Below are 21013 nucleotides of genomic sequence, written 5' to 3' on the forward strand. Positions count from 1 at the left end.
ACTTTTTTAGAAATAAAATCCAGCCCCCTGCAGTTTATAAATTTCTTACATCCAACCCCTACAAAAGGTGTTAATGTAAGAAATTTATAAATTGCAGGGGTGGATGTAATTATGGGTTTTTTCGTCAATAGATCTTAATTTAGGGGTGCAAAAGGTGTTAATGTATAAATTGCAGGGGGTTGTATGTAGTTAAGGAAAAAATAGGGGGGGTTTACGTAAATAGAATATTACCTCAGGGGCGGTTTGTAATTTACCCTTTTGTTTATACTTGTAGAAAAAGAAACTGAGGCTGTTAACAGAGGCTTATTTGCCGCCACGTGTAAAGGTTCTCTCTTCCAACATTATTAAACTCGCCGAATCGAAAAATCGGAAAATCAGAGGAGAAAACTCTGAAGAAAATGGGAGAGGAAAAGGGCAAGCTTGAATCTATCAGGGAATGGATCGTCGAGCACAAGCTTCGTACTGTTGGTAATAATCAATTATTATTATTTATTTTATTGGATTTCTTTATTTGTTTTCATGAATCAATTTTACAGTTAATCTGTGTTGAGATTTTATTTACCTTTTTTTTTTTGAATTTGAAAAGGGAGTTTATGGGCAAGTGGGATTGTGGGATCGATGGCTTATAATTGGTCTCAACCCAATATGAAAACCAGCGTCAAGATTATTCATGCTAGGTATCAATTTCTCTAATTTTTTTTTTATTTTTCTGTGCTTTTGATTTTGTATTTTTGTTGCTAATGTGTAGTGCTGATATGGGATTTTTTGTATTTTTGTTGCTAATTTGTAGTGCTGATATGGGATTTTGTTCTTGTTGCATATGCAAATATTCATGTTCTTCACCTGGTTTTAATTCGACAATCGAGATTTCGGTTTGAATGTCGATTTAAAATAACTTTTTCTGTATGAGGTTTATGGTTGAAGAACTAAGATGTATTCAATTAGATGATCATTGGTGTCAAAAAAACAGATTAACTTTTTTTTTGTTTTTTTTTTAATTTAATCTTGTCGGCATTATAAGTATTTGATACGTGATTTTCAGCACTGTTGTGTTCGATCCGCGTTTCTTCAATTACATTAGATTTAGTTGATTTGGCCATGGTTAAACTATAGTAGTCGAACATTTTTAGCACCCGTTTTTTTAAAGTGGTGCACAGTCACTTAAACGATAAGAATAAGGCTAACTTCGTGTAAGTTGAATCGAATATGAAATCGAACCACTCTTATACCTTATTATTCTTCTCACTTTTGGTTGTGCAATGGTGTAACATTTTCTTTTCGACTTTTTTCAGCTTCTTATACTTACAAAAATATATATATTGTTTATATCGGATTCTTGATAATAGTGGCATTGTTTCTTGAAAATCAGGTTGCATGCTCAAGCACTCACTCTTGCAGCATTAGCTGGGGCTGCGGTTGTTGAGTATTATGATCATAAAACGGGGGCAAAAGCGGAAAGAGTAGCCAAGTTTCTGGACCTGAATGACCAGCCACATAGGGATTAAATCCCCTTTTTTTCGAGCTGAAATTCGGAAAATTGCTTCCAACTTTCACTTTCTCGAAGATGAAGATTATGAAATCTGCTTCGAAATTTAGTTCCAATATGCGTGAATTTTGTTTAGTGTGTCAATAAATTTTATGTCATTTTAGTGCTTGATACTCTTCAGGTTAAATAATTGGGTTTTTCTTTTTTTTTTTTTTTTTGTGAAATTGAATACATTATTTTTTGTGAAATAAAAATAAAAATTCAATTTACTGATTTTAATTTCAAATAATAATAAAAAAAAAAACAATAAAAATTGACTCGGTAGTGAAGCTGCGAAGAAACACACAAAATACACTCAGTTTGACACGCACATTTGCAGAAAAAACACGTACAAAACACAAACAAAAAACACACAGAAATGGATGAAAATCAAATCCCAACGAAGCTGGAATACTACGATGATATGTTCAAGCTCGAGTCAACGGCTACTCTCCTCTCTTCTTTCCTAGTCAGTTTTTTCCCCTTCTCTCTCTCTCTCTCTCTCTCACACACACACACACACACACACACACAGTGCGAAGAAATTGTATTTACGATCGCGAGTTTCTAATTTTTGTATGATTTTTTTTTTCTCGTAAAGAGTGAGGATAGCAGGCATGTTTTGATTGTGGATTCCACTGTGTTTCATCCGCAAGGGGGTGGTCAACCTTCGGACAAGGGTTCTATCTCCAATTCACAGTTCAAATTCATTGTTGAGGATGTTCGATTAAAGGACAAAATTGTCTGTAAAACCTAGTTCCAATTTTCCCCCCCTTTCTTTTGGGTCAATTTTTGCTCTGTAGAAATGATTTATTTATTTTTCCATTTAATTGTGATTAGGTGTACCATTACGGCCATTTTGAGAGCTCCAAAGATGAGAATGTCGAAAAAGGTGCTCAAGTTTCGTTGAGTGTGGATGAAGCTAGGCGTATGCTCAATTCGAGGTATGAATTCTTTCGATTGCTGGAATAATTTTAGCTTTATATCAGTTATTGGATTGGAATCGATTACTTAAATATAGACAAAATGTAGTAATGTTTGTGTTGTATTCGTTTGTGATTGTACGTGATAGCACATTGATAAGCAAAATAAGTTGTTCTTAATCGAGTGAAAATTTGACGACAAAGATAACGAAATTTCGCAATCCCTTTGTTCAATTTCCAAGTAATTTCCCTCTCTTTTTTTCCGTCAATAGTCATTCTTGAATTTTGCGTCTCAGAAATAGTATCATACGAAGTAGAATAGAACAATATTATTTGATTGGTACTTTTAATTTGGATCCTTTTTACAGGCTACACTCAGCTGGGCATTTGCTGGATATTTGTGTGAGAAATGTCGGATGGAATCACTTGGAGCCCGGTAAAGGATACCACTTCCAAGATGGGTATGCATTTATCGTATTGATATATACTTTACGGAAAAGAGTGCTAAAATAATTAAATTCATAAACACATCTAAAATCAGAAACAAAATCTGTTCCCAAATCGAAACGCAGAGGTTAATTTTGAGCTTTTAAGTAGAAACTATAGTTCAAGTCGAAACTTCCATTATCAATTTAGTTGGCTTACGAATAAAAAGTTCGTACTAATTTTTCTCCTCTAAAAATTCTGACACCATGCAATGAAATAATCTTTGATTAACAGTTAATTCCTCCATGCAGTCGTTACTCGTGCAGTATTCACTTAGTCGGAGTTCAGTTTGATAAGACAGGATTATTTTCCGTATTAGTAGAATGATAATGCCAAACTGTTTTGAGCCATGTGCCTTTATGGTTGCATATACGTTTTTCGATTTTAAGTTGGCCACCGTTTTTTTTTCTTTCAGGCCGTTCGTAGAATACAAAGGCGTAGTTCCACAAAATGAATTGCAGAGCAAGAAAACGGAGCTAGAATTAGAAGCTAGCAATTTGATCTCAAAAGGAGGGAAAGTATGCAATTTTCCTCCCTTTCTTTTTTTTAATCGAATTGAACTCTCCAATTATGTAATACCCGTGTTCTGAAAAATTCCATTTTTAATTAAGGTTTCTATATCGATTGTGCCGTACGATAAAGCTTCTGAACTGTGTGGTGGGTCCCTCCCAGATTATATACCTAAGGTTAGAAAATCATTCTTATCTGTTCTGTGTATTACATATAATATTATCTTCTCCATTCTGAATATGATTTTGTGACTATTTTTTCCTGTCTATGAATTTTTAGGACAGCACTCCGAGGATTGTTCAGTTAGGTGAATTCCCAGGATGCCCCTGCGGTGGAACGCACATCAAAGACATCAATGAAATATCGACCCTAAAAGTACTGGCTTCAATTTAGCGTAGCTCCATTAAATCTGCTATTTCGATAAACTGTCCGATGCTAACCTTTATATATATATTCTTTTTACGATGTTTCAGGTTTCTCAAATCCGGATAAAGAAAGGGTTTACAAAAGTTTTTTACAATGTTCAATAACCTTGTGTATGAATTATGATGCCTCAATTCAATTTGTATTCTTGAAAATGTTAAACACAAGTATCCCGCGTCGAGCGAGTGGTGAAGACTTTGCTTAGTGAAACCCACATCGAGTGAGTCGCTAAGATACATACATTGATCTAATTTTGTGTTAGGCTGCTCTATCAGTTGTCGATAATAAGTAGCGCATAACTATACACAGCTGAATGTTTTCTTCTGTGTAATTAGAAACTTCTATTTTAAGATCATGGTATCATTTTCCTTATAAGTGGTTTTTTCGATATTATTGATCCACGTATTGCATGTATGGCGTAAGAATACATCGTTGAATGTACATATAATGACGTTCTTTGAATTGTAAACAGAAGCGCATCTGGTGTAGTGGTATCATAGTACCCTCCCACGGTACTGACCAGGGTTCGATTCCCTGGATGCGCAACTCTTTTTTTATAATTGTAAATTTTTTTTATTTTGTACTATATTAACTTTTAAAAGTTTATTTGCTTCTTTCTCGAACTACGTATCAATATGTTATTACGAAAGCCTGTAATATTTGGGGAATACGATGCTACACCTGGTGATTTTCACCGGGTGACTCTTTTCTTGACATGTGTCCTTTTTTATTTATTTTATAATTATATTTTTAAAAATCCATTAGGCCATAACTGAACCCGTAGTGGAAATCTTATTAATTAGGGTGCCTGGTTATATTCACCAGGTGTAGCATAGAATTTCCCGTAATATTTTATGATCTTTCCCGATAAACGAGTGTGTGTGCGTGTGTGTGTGTGTGCGAGTGTGTGTGTGTGTGTGTGTGAGAGAGAGAAGCACTCGTTATTTATCATGAATTACTAGTACTATGAATTTATTTGCATTGTCTTATCACATATATATTTATTCCAATATAATAATAATAATAATAATAATAATAATAATAATAATAATAATAATAAAAAAAAAAAAAAAAAAAAACACTAATCGCTAGACGATTTCGTTTTGTAGAAGATTGATTCTACATGGTATTCAATAAGGAAAGGGAATCCTATCTGTTTGATTGTTAATTTGCCTACGTATATATAGACTACTCCCGATCTAATTCTAATACGTGTACTAGGTTATAATTCTATCTACCTCGTACACACACATATATATATACACACACACACAAAGGCTTTCATATACCACTATTGTTTAGGTTAAACAAAAAGAAGAACAAGAAGAAGAAGATCGAATAAGAAGAGCAATGTCTGGAAAAAGACGAATAATCAGCAGAAATCTTCCTGAAGAAATAATGGAAGAAATTCTGCATAATCTTCCGATAAAATCGTTATTGAGATTCAAGTGCGTTTCGAAATCATGGTTGTTTACCATCTCCAGCAAAGCTTTCATCAAAGAGCACCTCAAGAGATCGATCGCCGAAGACGAAGAAAAACGAGGTTTGACCGATTTGACCAATCATAAGCTCATCTTCAAGTACGAAAGTTCTGATCGAAGAACCAACGCCCCGTTGTCGTATAATCTAGGATCCTGTTGTCTTGTTAACAAACCTGAAATCACACCTACTCTCAACAACGATATTCCCATGCCAACGCCAAACGCGTGCCTCGTAAATATCATGTGATCTTGTAACGGGCTAATACTCATCAAATTTAGAAAATTAATATTATGGAATCCTTCAACTAGAAAACACATGGTGATTCCATCTCCCTCTTTCGACCCGATTCCTCAACAAGATCTTTTTCACGTACGTTTGTATCGTATCCGATATGGGTTAGGGTATGACGAGGCGAACGATGATTACAAGGTTGTCTCCATTAGACAGTCCGACTATCAACAACCCCATCTTCAGACAAAGGTCTACAGTTCCAAGACGGATTCTTGGAAGGAAATCGAGTGTTCCAATTTTAAGCATTGTTTTCAGTCTACTCATTACGGAGAGTATGTCAATGGAAGGCTTCATTGGCTGGCTGAATGCAACAAGAATCGTGGCAATCCTGATATTATCTCCTTTGATTTCAAGGACGAGAAGTAACGAATTCGCAAACAAGTAGTAAAAGTGGACTCGTGAGAGTCGGGTGTCGATCCCACAGGGAATACTGAAATTATCTAATCCTAAGTACCAAATTCTAACAATTATGATTTTTATCTTGCCTACGCAAGTTTGTCAAATTAAATCAATTAAATAATTAAACTAATTATAGAAACAAATAAACAAGAGAAAATATCAATATAAAAACGGATCTAAGATTTTATCTTCCCCCTATGCGATAATTATTAACCCAAGACACGAAATTACTCATAACCCGCTGTCGCGTGTATTATAAGTCTATTATTCATAAACGATTCACTATATGTCTATGCAAACCTAGTATGAACAAAGCATTAAATAACAAGTCTCGAAAACGGCTACCTATGGTATTATCTGTATGTCTACGATAATACATGCAATTTACACACTCATCCGGTGAAAACTACTCGAAGACTCTCCTATCCTTGTTCTAATTATTAAAACGATATGTCAATCAATTCTAACAATAACATATAGCAACATAAATTAGCTACGTTCATGCGCTAAATAAGATCAAAATAGAAGAAATAATCGAGGAATTTAAACTTGCATAATATTAGAAAAATAGGTTCGAATCACCACACAGGGTTCCAACAAAATCCTAGATTAAAAACTTAGCTACTCATGTTCTCTACGGAAAGCATAATAAAAATACGAAAATTCATAACAATCAAAAAATAAAAATAAAAATAAAAGTAAAGGGAGAACTATGATGAAGATTCGTCAAGTCTTCGTCTTCGTTGCTCCGTTCTCTCGCTCCTAGATTGCGTGTGTAAAAGATAGATTCCTAATTGTGTGCTTTTTGGCCTTTAAATAGGGTGCAAAAATATAAGAGGGCGGTTTCCTTGTGTAATTAAACTTCCTTCACTGCGCCACTTCGTGAACCCGGACGCCCGTGCGAGAAATAGCACTGAAATCCGGACGGCCGTCCGGTCTTTAATTCTTCAGAGTTTTGATTTTTTACTTTTGGCCCACTTTTTCTCCGAATTTACAGTTTTTACCCCATAAGTTGCCAATTCTTCGATTTGTACCTAAAATACAAATAATAACCATTTTAAGCACCAATTATCGTTAAAACACACCAAAAGCTCCAATTAAAATGTGCCATTAAGTGTAAAAATATACACTTAACAGTCGTCAAATAGTATTAATGAATATTCTTCTGGACCGGTTTCTTTGGTCGAGCTCGGAGGCTATCTTGGTTTGATGAATATAACGAGCGATGCGGATGTGAATGTATGGGTAATGAAGGAGTATGGAGCGAGAGAATCTTGGACTAGGGTTTGGACATCATCGGACTTTGGTGTTGACCAGCTAGGTGACCGTAGTCTTTGCCGCGGCAGGTGTGCAAGGCCCTTGTGTTGGAGAAAGAATGGAGATATGTTAGTTGCGTTTGGACCGTACGTAGTCGTATGTAATGGGAAAAATGTATTGCGCAAGTCTCTAGTTGGTGGCGTGTTTGATCATAGAATTGACCCCATTGTTTACGTTCAAAGCTTAGTTTCACCGTTGATTCATCAACATTAATAAAAGTATTGTCACATGCGTTTTGCGTTTTTTTTCGTACACATATTTTTATTGATGCAGAGGTGGCGGAGCCGAAATTGTGTGGTTCCAAGTTTTTCCGAACCAGAACGACGAGGGGAGTTAAACACACGGCTGTGCCGTGATGTACGATGGATTTTGGCGTCCGAGGGGGCCGGATCTATCATGGTGGTGATAGATCGCTTTTCAAAGTACGGGACGTTCATAGCTTGCCCGAGGGATTGCACCGCGGAGGAGGCAGCCCGGTTCTTTTTCAAGAACATCGTCAAATATTGGGGACTACCGAGGAGCATCATAAGCGATCGAGATCCACGCTTCACGGGGCGATTGTGGACGGAACTTTTCAAGCTTCTGGGGTCCGAGCTTTGCTTCTCGACGAGTTTTCACCCCCAAACCGACGGGCAAACGGAGAGGGTGAACGCCCTACTTGAGTGCTACTTACGGCACTTCGTTGGAACCAATCAAAAGGATTGGGCGAAGCTCCTCGACGTGGCTCAATTTTCTTACAACTTGCAACGGAGTGAAGCCACGGGGAGGAGTCCATTCGAGCTTGCAACAGGACAACAACCGCATACGCCGCACACTTTGGCTACGGCAACCGATGGAAGAAGTCCCGGAGCATTGAAGATGGCTAAGTTGTGGGAGGAACAAGCCGACTTAACCCGGGCATGCCTTGAGAAGGCTAGGCGACGAATGAAGAAATGGGCGGACGACAAACGGCGACCACGGGAGTTCGACATTGGGACCCAAGTGATGGTGAAACTATTACCCCAACAATTCAAGGCATTGCGGAGCATGCACAAGGGACTTGTGCGAAGGTACGAATGACCATTCCCGGTGATCGCCAAGGTCGGTAAAGTTTCGTATCGTCTAGAACTTCCAAGTTCTTTGAAAATCCACCCGGTCTTCCATGTGAGTATGTTGAAGCCTTATCACGAAGACAAGGAAGACCCGAGCCGAGGAGAGTCGCACCGAGCACCACCCATCATGACTAAGTCATACGATAAGGAGATCGAGGAAGTGCTCGGCCGACAATTGAAGCGACGTAGGGGAGTTCCACCGAGTATTCAATACCTCATCAAATGGAAGGGATTACCCGAGTCCGAGGCAACGTGGGAGACGAAGGAAGACTTGTGGCAATTTCAAGATCGTCTCCAGTTGTTCGAGGCAACGAGGACGTCGCCGGATTAGACGGGGGAGGATGTCACGGCCCGCTAGTTTTGGCCCAACCCCTTGCCAATTTCCCTTGGGTTGGGGAGGTTAAGGAGTCCAAGATTTAGCCCAAATAGAGTTAGGCCCAAGTTGGCCCAAATGTATAGAGGTAGGTAGGGGTAGGTAGAGATATTTTAGGAATTCTTTGGAGTGTTCTAGAGAACCACTCCCAACCGTTAGATCAAATAGATCTCCACCGTCCATTGATGAGGTGGACTAGTATAAATAGAGGTAGGGTCTTCATTTGTAATCATCCAAGAAATACAATAAGCACTCAAGCTATAAAGTACTTTCCTACAAAACACATTTCGGGAGAGGCTGACTTAGCTATCGCGAGGGGCGAGAAAGAGCTAAGGCCGCACGGTTCGTTGTTAAGGGAACAAGTCCGTGACAGGGTGGTGGTGACGTGGGGGAGGCGGAGGGTGGTGGGGTGGACAAATGCGATATATAATAACCGAGAAATACGGCATGACGAAAAAGACAAACTCTCCGCCCGGCCAATTGGGGGTGTTCGGAACCGGGAAACGGTTCACCAAGGAATTCCAAGAATCGACGTATTCTTGATTCAGTTGTCCAGGTGGTGGTGACGTGGGGAGGCGGAGGGTGGTGGGGTGGACAAATGCGATATATAATAACCGAGAAATACGGCATGGCGAAAAAGACAAACTCTCCGCCCGGCCAATTGGGGGTGTTCGGAACCGGGAAACGGTTCACCAAGGAATTCCAAGAATCGCCGTATTCTTGATTCAGTTGTCCAATGATGTGATCTTCCATCACATCGGTAGAATCGGCGTACACAATATAACCCTTTTCAAGAAATGATAAAAAATACATTAATAAAAGAAAAATAAAAAGAAATAATTAAGAAAAGGAAGTACATGCATTGCATATTTAAGTACGTACATTTTGCGCAAATGAAACGGCATCCACGAGTTGCTCGTACCACATCCAATTTAAGTTGTACACTATTGTACGTGTGCCGGAATTTGTAGGTGGTAGGGGAACCGGAAGTGGAAGATTGTGGTGGTGAATTAGCGGCGGAGGGTGGCCGAGTTGTTGAGGGTGGTGGAGTTGGGGAGGTGGCGGGTGGTGGTGGGGTGGTGGAGGCGGAGGGTTATGGTCTACTGCATGTTGAGGGTGGTGGGGGGAAGAGGCGGATGCTGGTGGTCAACTACCGGTGGAGGGTGGTGGAGTTGGGAGGCGGCGGTGGGTTAAAGACTTCCGACTCTGGCTCAGAATCCGACATTATCTTGAGTTTTGCAAATTTTTCTTCAACGACGGAAGAAGATTGATTTTTGAATTTTAATTTTTCTCTTTTTGAATTTATTACTCCATAAAACAAAACTCTGGTATTTATAAGCTAAGATCCAAAATTACCAAATTCGTTATTTAAATTCATATCCAATTTTTTTAGTATTTTGGTGGTTTCATACCACATTTCTCTCTAACGACCAGGGTTCGATTGCCTCAATACGTTTTAAATTTTAAAGCTTTATTATTATTATTATTTATTATCATTATTAGGGTAAATTACAATCATCACTGAGGTATGGTTAATTTATAGAAAACTCCTTCTTGTTTAGATAATTATATCTACCCCTCAACTATAATTTTTTCTTATACATCCACCCTTTTGGTGTCAAATTCAACATAATCATCTATATTTCGTGGAATCTGCTCTAGTTTGTACTCGTGTTGTGTAAAAATACACTTTATATATATACACTATATATATACATATATATATATATATATATATATATATATATATATATATATATATATATATATATATATAAGCCAAAAAATACATATTATGATCATCTTGCTTAAAAACGCGGAGTTAGAATGGATAAAACGGGTACAAAAGTGATAATATTCCATATAATCTCGAAGTTTCTACTAAATTTAAAACCGCAAGGGTGGACGTGTAAAAAGATTTATAGTTGAGGGGGTGATTGTAATTATCCAAACAAGAGAGGAGTTTTCGTAATTTGATCATACCTCATTTACCCTTATTATTATTATTATTATTATTATTATTATTATTATTATTATTATTATTATTATTATTATTATTATTATTATTATTATTATTATTATTATTATTATTATTATTATTATTATTATTATTATTATTATTATTATTATTATTATTATTATTATTGAAGAAAATACTTGATTGGAGTTTATGCCACTACAATGTCACACTTTAGTATAAAAGCAAAAAACATATCCATCAACCTTAATTGTGAATTGTTTATTGTATTCATACGAATTAGTTGTTAATCACTCTAGATTGTATCTTATTTTCAAGTGTTACTTGGTATATGCTTTGACTTAATCCAATTGGTTAATTAAGTATATAATTTTGAATTAATTATTTTCAGGTTTATATGCATCACGCATCATACCACTAACCCTTCTATTGTGCATTGTGGTTGAGTGGAAAAAAAGTAGAGCTACAAAATAATGTGAATTAGTAATCTAATGGTCCTAACCTAGCATTAAATTTTAGAAATTATTTCATATGTATACATTTAGGGGTATAAATTAGAATAAAATTTCCGATTTCCACCAATTATAATCCAAACAATATCTTTCATTCTGATTTTCAAAAATCCGATCAGGTTGCAATTTTCAAAAATAATTCTGAAAAATCCAATTTGTTCCGAAAGTTACACTTATATTATAATATTATTATATATTTTATATTTAATCGACAAAATATTGGAATTTTCCAACTTTTGTCGATTCCAATTCAAAAAATTCCGATTTTGGAACGAACTTTTTCATTCCGATTACCCATTTTTTTGAAATGGATTTTAGTTCACTTTCGAAGAATTTTTTTTTCCGAAAGTGCTTATTCCGATCCGATCAGATTCATAGTGAATTTCATTGTAACACACCTATTCATTGTGAATTTTGGATTGATCAAGGATTGTTGAATGGTAAACGTAGTAGAAGCAAAAGGTCCGTCAAACTATAATTATTGTGAATTGTTTATTGTATTCATGTGAATTAGTCGTTAATCACTCTAGAATGTACTTTTTAATTTGCAACTGTTGTTTAATTTGTTGAACCAACTATGCATTGACTTAATTTAATTCGTTAATTAGCTAAATAATTTTGAATTCATCACGCACCACCATACAACTAGCACTAATTACTAATCTACCCTTTCTATTGTCACCGAGGAAAAAAAATAGAGCATCAAAATAATGTAAATTAATAATAATAATAATAATAATAATAATAATAATAATAATAATAATAATAATAATATTTTCCATAAAAATATAGAAAATGTAGTTCTTTTTTTTTTTTTTTTTTTTTTTTTTTAAATGTAGTTCTATCAACAGTTGAAATCACCACCACAAACAACCGTCGGAAATCATATCTCTGATCAAGAACCATACCAATATTATTTTTCTGCACCGGCGGCGGCGGATAGCCTTTATAACCGGACTGTGTGGGGATTCCCATAACCTGGCTGCGGCGGATAACCATACCCCGGCTGTGGGGTATACCCATAATCAGGCATCGACGGCGGCGGCGGTGGATCATACCCATAACCAGGCGGTGGAGGAGTGTAGCCGTAAACAGGCGGCGGTGGATCATACCCATAACCAGGCGGTGGGGGAGCGTAGCCGTAAACAGGCGGCGGTGTATACCCGTAACCAGGCGGTGGGGGAGCGTAGCCGTAAACAGGCGGCGGAGGAAAGCCCCCTGGTGTTGGATCACTATCCGGCGCATATCCTACTGGTGGTGGATAATATCCGCCACCTCCATCCGCCGCCACCGTCGTCGTCGGGCACGATGAATCCGGCGGGTACCATCCTGCCATCGGAGAGTATTCCAAACCGGGACCCACCGCTGGGTACGCCGACGACACGGATTCTCCCAACACCATCTCCGCCGGCGGCGGCGGCGACGGCGGTGGCGAAGCAGGCGGAGCAGAGGTGGTGGTTTCTTCGCTGAATTTGTACGAAAATGAAAGCTGGCCTTTGGGCTTCCCACTGGGTTTCTTCACTTGGTAGCTCACGAATCTCTTCCCCGCGGCGGCGGCGCCGCCCTTCGCCGGAGTATCGAGGAGCTCCTTAATCGGCACGTGGACTTCGCCAATGTCTTTGTCTCCTAAAGCCCTCTGGCATACGAGATTGAAATCGATTATGAGGCGGTTCTGCTGCAGCGCCGCCTCCTCCACCGTGAACTTCATCGGAAAATTCCACGTCGGATTAGCGTCGCCGTCGTGATCAACCGGAGTTTTGGTCCTCTGCCTCCACTTTTTATCCCCGCCGGAGATGGAAACGACGACGTACGCATCCATCTTCGTAATAAGGTTGACTTTTTTCAAATCCTTGGCATTTTGAATTGTGATTTCCAGAGTTCGATTCTCCATTCTTATGATCGATAAACAAGAGAGAGAGAGAGAGAGAGAGAGAGAGAGTGGTCTTAGCTTGAACTCAACGTTTGGTTTTGAGGTTATAATAATATACAAGTAATTAACCATGGTTAGCAGTCTTAACCATGATTCATGGACCATGGTAAGATTTTTGAGGCATATTAATTAGTAATCTAAACCAACTATTAAAATATAATTAAATCAATTTTGGTTAACAACAGATGAATTATCGATATTTCATCTATGTTTCTGCCAATTAAAAAAATTAAAAAAAAAAAATTCAAACATAACAAAATATCCAAAAGTAAAATCGGTTTGCACACCGGTGATTGTTAAGTGTAAATTTACACATAATCACATGTACACATTTGTATATGTGATTAGTTACTGATTAGTTAACCTCATCTACGATTAATAAATACTCATCGTAAATAACTTGGTGTTGCATATGATTTCGGGTCAACTTTGCACTCAAAGTAAAGAAAGAAAATAGTATTTGCTGGACTTCTGAAAATTTGACAAGAAAATTACTCTTTCCCGTTGACTTCAATAAATAATATAAAAAATAAATAAATAAAATTAATATATAAATAAAAAAAAATGAAAATGAAAGAAAGAGAGAGGACTCCTTCCACAAGAGAAAAGGTAGAATCTGCAGACAATTAAACCTTTCTAGAAGTCTTTTAATATTTCCACATATATCCCACCACTTCTTTCACATCTAAAAAATATTTGAGATATATAAATATTAAAAAAAATTAAATAATAAACAATTTAATCCAAAATAATTGAATATATAAATAACAAATGATTAACCTCACAAATTAGAAGTTTCCCAATCAACAAAGTCTAATAATTAAATAGTTCTAAATAATTAAAGCACCATAACCATTCCAACACCATTGTCACTTCTCATCTATAATATAAGCTATAAATAGTTGCAAATAAAATCTCCCATATATATATACATATATGTATATGTATATATGCATGATGTACCATCTTTGAATCTATCTGCATGAAGAACCAGAAGCTTCCGGAAGCTTCTCAGAAACCGAACCTTCCGAGGGTAATAAGTAGTAAACGGCCTCCGACTCGCCAAACAAGGGACTATTTTGAACCGCATGATTATAAGCCGCCTCTGCTTTCGATCTGCACATAAACACAACTTGACAAGTCGAAGACTTCCAAAATAATTTAATACCGGGCTCGTAAAACGGTCCGAAACGAGCGAATTTGGCTTTAAGCTCCGAAGTAGAAGGCAATCTTCCTTGAGGAGGAAACTGGATAATCATCGTCGTCTTTTCATTATCATTGTTTTCGAGCGGAGATTTTTGCCCTTTGTTAGAAGAGCGCTGCGTTTCTTGAGCTGCTACGTTTTCTTGTGTGGATTTGATCTCCATTTTCCCTTTTCTTTTCGTATCTGTCGTCTCCTCGGAGTATCGAGAAACAATGCTCTTTCTCTTGTTAGTGTTTCGAGTCCCGGATTTCGGAGCTGAAAAATATATTCAAGAGTAGTTACTCGATAAAATGCAACGAGAAAAACGTTACAAAACACCGTCTAAACAATGCAAGCAAGCAAACATAAAAGGAGAACCCTAATGAACCTTTAAATGGAATAGCATATCGAACAAATATAATTCAAAAAAAAAACCCCGAAAGATCGATTTTCTAATTATGATCTCACTTGAGTTATATGCTCCATTTCAAGAATCAAATCTTCGATACATCTTCATAAAAAACAGAGTAATTATCCTCGAATTAGCAAAGTCGGATATAAATTCAACAAGGATTTAGTTCTCGACTCAATTTACATTGTATAATTAAAACGCAAAGTTAAAGACAATTTAATTCAACAAAACTAAGCAATCGTACCTTCATACGAAATATAAACATCATGTAAGTCATCATCCATAGCTTTTTTACCAAAATCTTTGGCGAGAATATTCTCACAAGATACTCCTTCGTATACCGCGTTACGATAAGCAAGAACGCTAGCCACATTCTTCATCCGACCAAAATTCTTTCGAGCACCGTTACCAATATAACTATTAGGCCTCAAAGCCAATTCTTGCAAGAAAGACAACATTTTACGACCATCAAAACCCTTTCTCGCATCCTTAATTTGATCAATCGAATAGATACTCTCACCCGTATAACCGTCCAAACTAACATCAAGAAACCCTCGAACTCGATGCGGCTTAAAGGTAGAAGATCTATGACACGTACAAGTCAATCCAAGAGCCGATCTTTTCTGGATCTCGATTAAAGCCTCTTCCACGCCGATCAAGAACTTTGGTATTTGCGACTGCTTCGATTTCTTCTCAAAGTGAGGCTCGAATGGAACTATATCTTTCGGATCGAGCCATCCAAAACTGTCGTCGCCGAAAAACGCCACAAGGACACAACCCTCTTTCTTATTTAAAATAACCAATAAATTGGCTAAAGATTCGTCGAGTATTTTGCCAGGCCACCATGGATGCGTGCCGATTCTTCCCCAAACGAGTTCCCCTAATTTGAAACCACGATAACCTAATTTCTCCGATCGCTCTTTACTCATTGATCTAAGCATTTCTAGAGCGGTCTCTTCGGCTGATAAATCCGACCAATTAGAAGAATCTTCGATTGTAACACCCTTTTCGTCGTGGTGGTGGTGGGGGGGTCTAGGGCCCGTTTCGCTCGTGCTTTCTCGGTGGTGGTCGAATTTTGTGGCTTCGAGCAACCACATTAATCTGCGGCTTTTATTTATATTTTCCTTTTTGGCAATGTGGAGTGCGATTTGGTTTTTTCGTCTGGATTTGCAGAATCTTGGGGCAGCTGATTCGATGCAACCGTATTTGGTGTTACGCCTTTTCGCATTAGATGTTCTTGATTTTACCGTGGTGTATAAGTCCATCGAAGCAATCTCTATATCCTTAATTTCTCCATATCCCATATCTTCGAAAAGCAAAACAAAATGCCCTTCTCTTTAATGCATTTTCAAGACAATATTCTTTATGGTTTGTAAAGTTATATTTCGCTCGAAATCCTACTCGAATCGTCGAATATGAATACATTTAGTACAAATACCGCGTGGCGATAAGAATTATGATACATGGACATATTACCATCTGTGTGTGTGTGTGTGTTTTTTTGCAGAATTGCACTAAGCAAACAACAAGTGTACACCAAATTAAAAGGGATTTCATATTTTTCAAACTACAATACAGCAGCAGAGCATTTTCAGGCAAGTGTATGTACATAAGTATTCTGTTAAAAATTGCAATTACATCCCACAGAAACTTAAATGCTTTACAACAGCCTTTAATGAGTTTTTTCCTACCAAAAAATCCCATATCCATCTTTCAGTTATAAAAAAAAAAAATCAACATCATCCCACATAGAACCTATACACACTATACAGTAGTTCTTGTTCTTTATTTAAAAAAAATAAATAAATAAAAAATAAAAACTCTAGCAACAATTTTTCTTATTAAAAAAAACCCATAACCCATCTTTTCTTTTTCTTCATCTCTAAAGCAATCATTTAAAAATAAAAATAAAAAATAGATAAGAGAGAGGATAAACAATAATCAGCTAATCAAATATTCATTATTTAATAATATTAATAAGAAAGAAATTAAAAAGAAAATACTGAGGAGAAAATAAACACACACCTATAGACGACTGCAGTTCTTGGAATATTTCTCTATTCAAGTTGCTGCAGGCCAAAACCCTTGATAAACCCTGATTGTGTGTGTGCACTGCATACATACATACATACAAAAAGTAGTGTATATATACACGCACAAACACACATCTGTGTGTGTGTGTGTGTGTGTGTGTGTGTGTGAATAAAGGTAAATTCTTGAAAATAAAGAGCCTGCTTGCTTTTCCACTGTACTCGCCGGTACAGTAGTGTACGATCCCAGGTAAGACATTTTGTTGTCGTATTTGGTATTATCTATTATTTCTATTTATTTTCGTATAATTGAGTTTTTTTTTTTTTTTTTATGTACCAAAATTAATAAATTTTATTTTATTTGTGATACATGTTTGAAATTATAAGTTATAATACTCCAAAGTACAACCTTTTGTTTTAGGTAAATTAGGAAATATTTTTTTATGTTTGGATAATTACAGTCTATCAACTATGAATCACCACTTACACGTCAACACTTGCAGTGTTAAATTTGTTGGAATCTGTCAGATTTTACCGTATTTGAACTCCACATTTTGCGACAAAATGATCATAAGACGTATCTTTTGGTTAATTTGTAAATATCAAATTGTGGTGCATCATAACTGCATTTTTGCACAAAACCAGTACAAACTAGAGAACACTCCACGAAATCCAGAAGATTATGTTGAATTTGACACAGTAAGACTGAGCGTGTAAGAAGAATTTTTCGTAATATGAACTTAACTTAGGTGTAACCGTAATTTACCTTCTATGTGAGAGGTACTTAAACCTCTCCGACCGCCTCACTTCTCGACCTTAATTCTCTTATGATCTATCTCTACTTTCTTTCGCCGTACCACCGCATTCAATTCACTTTGTATCTTTTGGCGACAGCTCAGTTAACTCTAACACTACTTCTAATTAATATATTAATAAAAAAAACATACAATAATTTATTTATTTTTTAGTGAGCTCGAGTTTGAACCAATCTTTACAACTTATCGAATTAAATATTATATTCAAATTTGTTTAATAATTTATTAACAAAGACCAAGCTAAATTGACTTTTAACTAACATAACAAGAATCCCAACTTGCATTTACCATATGATTTTTTTAATTTTTTTTTTTTAATTCAAAATTTGTTTAACTTTGGCAAATGTCACTTTCTAGTAAAAGAATTCCAACTTGCATTTACCATATGATTTTTTTTTTTTTTTTGTCAATTTCCTTGGTTCATAGACGATGTCGATCTGGCTTTTGGTATCGACAATGGAATGGGTGAAAATGAGTGGTACACGTTGGAAATTTTGGCTTTGTTGCAGGTTTTTGTGGTGTGCTGATTGCTGAAGAAGAAGAAGAATAATGGAGGGTACAAAGCAGATGAAGAGAGCTTTGATTGATGCCACCGCCGGTGCGATCTCCGGCGCCGTTTCCAGAACCATCGTATCTCCACTTGATGTAATCAAAATTAGGTTTCAGGTAAAAAAAAAACAATTTGAATTTATATGTTCTATTTCGAGGTAATTGCAACGCTGAATCGGATGTTTCATGTTAGGATATATAAGTAATTTTAGATTGCTTTATTTCTGCAAGCATTATGTTCTTCTGAATTTATCACTGTTTAGAATTTTTAAACTGTAATTCTTTGTGAAAGGATGGGTAGATGGAAGTGGCTTTGAATGTGCTGGTTTAAGAAGGTGATTTTTGTTAGAAGCCACTATATTCGTTGCGTTGAATGTTGATTACTCGGATAGGCCGACATAGTAGATAAATAGTAAATAGAAAGAAAAAAAAAAACCGGTTAGTGAACCAATCAGGGTAATCCGTTCGGTGTTTGATATGTTACTTTGGCGTATTTGATTGGAGTCGTCAATAACTATTATGATGATGGTATCTATCCACGTGTTCGTGCGTTGAAAGAATACCAAAAACATTGATATAAGTGATTAGATTCTTCTGAGTTATCACGATTTAAATGATATATCGCACGTGTGTTTTTATATGAGTTCACAATCTTATAAATGAAGAGTAGTGAATTTATGTGTTGATGTTATTATTACCATATGCAGGTTCAGCTAGAACCCACTACACAGTGGCCTTTGTTTCATAAAAATGTGTACAGTCCATCAAAATATACGGGTATGCTGCAGGCAAGCAAGGAAATCTTTCGGGATGAAGGCTTACTGGTAATGATATAGGAGGGGCTTTTATTTGGATATGTTTTCTGCTGCTATTTTTTTTCGATCCAATTCATTTATTTATTTTTTTGAAACAGGGGTTTTGGAGGGGAAATGTGCCAGCCCTGCTTATGGTAATGCCATATACAGCAATACAATTTGTAGTTTTGCAAAAGTTGAAGACCTTAGTTTCTGGTTCTTCTAAATCAGGTTCGTCGATTGTGTATGGCTAAGTATGGTATCCTGTAAATTATGCCTTCTTTAATATCTTTCGTCGATGAATAAGGCTGAATATAACTATAGTGGCGCTGTCTAGTCTTGGATAGAGATAGAACAACTGAAAAAAGATAATGCAAATGCCAAATCTATTTTGTCGAGATATTTACATCTACGTCTCAAACTAAAAACTTGTCTCTTGAATTAATTATGTAGATTTGAAATTCTTTCCCTTGAAAATGTTGACCTTTATTTATGATATTTATGTGTTCTCGTTTCTTTCTGCAGAAGACCATACCCATGTAAGTCCGTATATTTCTTTTGCTAGTGGCTCAGTAGCAGGCTGTGCCGCCACTATTGGAACATACCCATTTGATCTCCTAAGAACCATTTTAGCATCACAGGGGGAGCCAAAGGTGTGTATTATTACTCGTGCAACTAAGCAGCATTATTCGTTTTTGGATTATTATGTTTGAATATTGCAGTATAAATTGATTATAAAGCATCATTTTTTTAGTTGGAAGAAAATCACTGCGCTGCTTTTGAGCTATATTTCTGGCCTTTGTTTTCTTTTTCTTTTTTTTCTTTTTAATGCGCAGTTCTTGGTGCAGAATGTGGGCAAAAATTGTGCAACACTTTTGCCTTCTAATTTGTTGCTTATATACAGTTGCTGGTGAAACTTATATATGCGTTCATTTGTCTGATTATTATTATTGGATTTTTATACTTCATTTGAGATCCATAAAACTGAAAAAGGAATGTAGAAATAAGGTGTTTGTCTATATTCAGGTTTATCCAAATATGAGGTCTGCATTTGTTCACCTACTCCAAAGCCGTGGCATCCGAGGTCTGTATGGTGGATTGACACCAACCCTAGTGGAAATAATACCTTATGCCGGATTGCAATTCGGAACCTACGACACTTTTAAACGTTGGTTTATGGTGAGTCTATTTTGCGACTTGTCAATATTTACAGTTATATATGCCTAATATTGCCAATTTTTGCTACTTTAAATGCACATACAGAATGAAAACATCGAGCATTTTATGCGCGTTAGTCTTGATTTGACGTTGTTTCTCATTCTTACAGGCTTGGAATCAGTACAGATCTCCTCACACAATCCAAGGTGACATTAATGCCCTCTCAAACTTACAAGTTTCGCTATGCGGATTAGCTGCAGGAGTTTCTGCTAAAGCCGTTTGTCATCCACTCGACGTAGTAAAGAAGAGATTTCAGGTCTCCAATTATCGTACATCGTTTGTCCATCAATGTAATAATCGTTGACTATTTGGTCCAATGTATAATCTGATCTAACTAACAAAAAATATTATTTTTAGGTCGAAGGACTGAAAAGGGATCACAGATATGGAGCTCGAGTAGAGCCTGGTTCTTACAGAAATATGTATGATGCAATTCGTCAAATTCTGCATACGGAAAGTTGGGCTGGTCTTTATAAAGGCATTGTACCATCGATTGTCAAAGCGGGTCCCGCTAGTGCAGTCACGTTTGTTGCTTACGAGTTTACGTTTAGTTGGTTGGTATCCATATCGCAATGAAATTTTATCGCAATTATCAAATATACCATCCACATTGGAATGGATTCATCACAATTGTTCTGTGATTATACAATTTTTCGCCATTTGATTTTATCTTAAAATGTACAGTTTTATAATAAAAATGTATAATTCAATTCTGCACTACTATAGCCTGTGGCATTTTTATATGAAGTTCCTGCAAAATGTGAAACATGTG

At 36.5% G+C, this 21013-nt stretch overlaps 5 protein-coding genes and 1 non-coding gene across 7 annotated transcripts; 4 read left to right on the plus strand and 2 right to left on the minus strand.

Annotated features, from left to right (window-relative positions):
* The first annotated feature begins 307 nt into the window (after nt 1-307).
* Nucleotides 308-1693, plus strand: LOC105961153 (uncharacterized). The gene is made up of 3 exons (XM_012985397.2): nt 308-468; nt 587-677; nt 1370-1693. Exons 1-3 carry the CDS (start codon nt 399-401, stop codon nt 1503-1505), a joined length of 297 nt encoding a protein of 98 aa, XP_012840851.1. The 5' UTR covers nt 308-398; the 3' UTR covers nt 1506-1693.
* Nucleotides 1694-1763: 70 nt separating this feature from the next.
* On the plus strand, nt 1764-4217 carry LOC105961143 (threonyl and alanyl tRNA synthetase second additional domain-containing protein). Its single transcript, XM_012985388.2, has 8 exons — nt 1764-1994; nt 2127-2267; nt 2366-2469; nt 2817-2909; nt 3350-3452; nt 3546-3620; nt 3724-3819; nt 3918-4217. The coding sequence occupies exons 1-8, from the start codon at nt 1905-1907 to the stop codon at nt 3972-3974; spliced, it is 759 nt and encodes a 252-aa protein (XP_012840842.2). The 5' UTR covers nt 1764-1904; the 3' UTR covers nt 3975-4217.
* Nucleotides 4218-4341: 124 nt separating this feature from the next.
* Nucleotides 4342-4412, plus strand: TRNAG-CCC (transfer RNA glycine (anticodon CCC)). Its single transcript has one exon. It is a non-coding gene; the product is annotated as a tRNA-Gly (tRNA).
* A 7571-nt stretch (nt 4413-11983) lies between these two features.
* Nucleotides 11984-13277, minus strand: LOC105962422 (protein SRC2). Its single transcript, XM_012986733.2, has one exon. It carries the CDS (start codon nt 13199-13201, stop codon nt 12257-12259), a length of 945 nt encoding a protein of 314 aa, XP_012842187.1. The 5' UTR covers nt 13202-13277; the 3' UTR covers nt 11984-12256.
* Nucleotides 13278-13977: 700 nt separating this feature from the next.
* On the minus strand, nt 13978-17102 carry LOC105961162 (uncharacterized). 2 transcript variants are annotated; one of them, XM_012985407.2, is made up of 3 exons: nt 16861-17102; nt 15080-16141; nt 13978-14699 (listed from the first exon to the last, which is right to left on the minus strand). In XM_012985407.2, exons 1-3 carry the CDS (start codon nt 16955-16957, stop codon nt 14215-14217), a joined length of 1644 nt encoding a protein of 547 aa, XP_012840861.2. In that variant the 5' UTR covers nt 16958-17102; the 3' UTR covers nt 13978-14214. The 2 variants fall into 2 exon arrangements, with proteins under 2 accessions (XP_012840861.2, XP_012840875.2); XM_012985421.2 differs by having other exon boundaries at nt 15080-16232; nt 16861-17045.
* An 832-nt stretch (nt 17103-17934) lies between these two features.
* On the plus strand, nt 17935-20964 carry LOC105961186 (mitochondrial thiamine diphosphate carrier 2). Its single transcript, XM_012985432.2, has 7 exons — nt 17935-18346; nt 18937-19053; nt 19143-19254; nt 19549-19676; nt 20050-20202; nt 20351-20497; nt 20599-20964. Exons 1-7 carry the CDS (start codon nt 18230-18232, stop codon nt 20815-20817), a joined length of 993 nt encoding a protein of 330 aa, XP_012840886.1. The 5' UTR covers nt 17935-18229; the 3' UTR covers nt 20818-20964.
* Nucleotides 20965-21013: the final 49 nt, after the last annotated feature.

Source organism: Erythranthe guttata, chromosome 14 (assembly GCF_056151865.1).
Source record: "Erythranthe guttata isolate IM_541 chromosome 14, IM_541, whole genome shotgun sequence".
NCBI classification, from domain to species: Eukaryota; Viridiplantae; Streptophyta; class Magnoliopsida; order Lamiales; family Phrymaceae; genus Erythranthe; species Erythranthe guttata.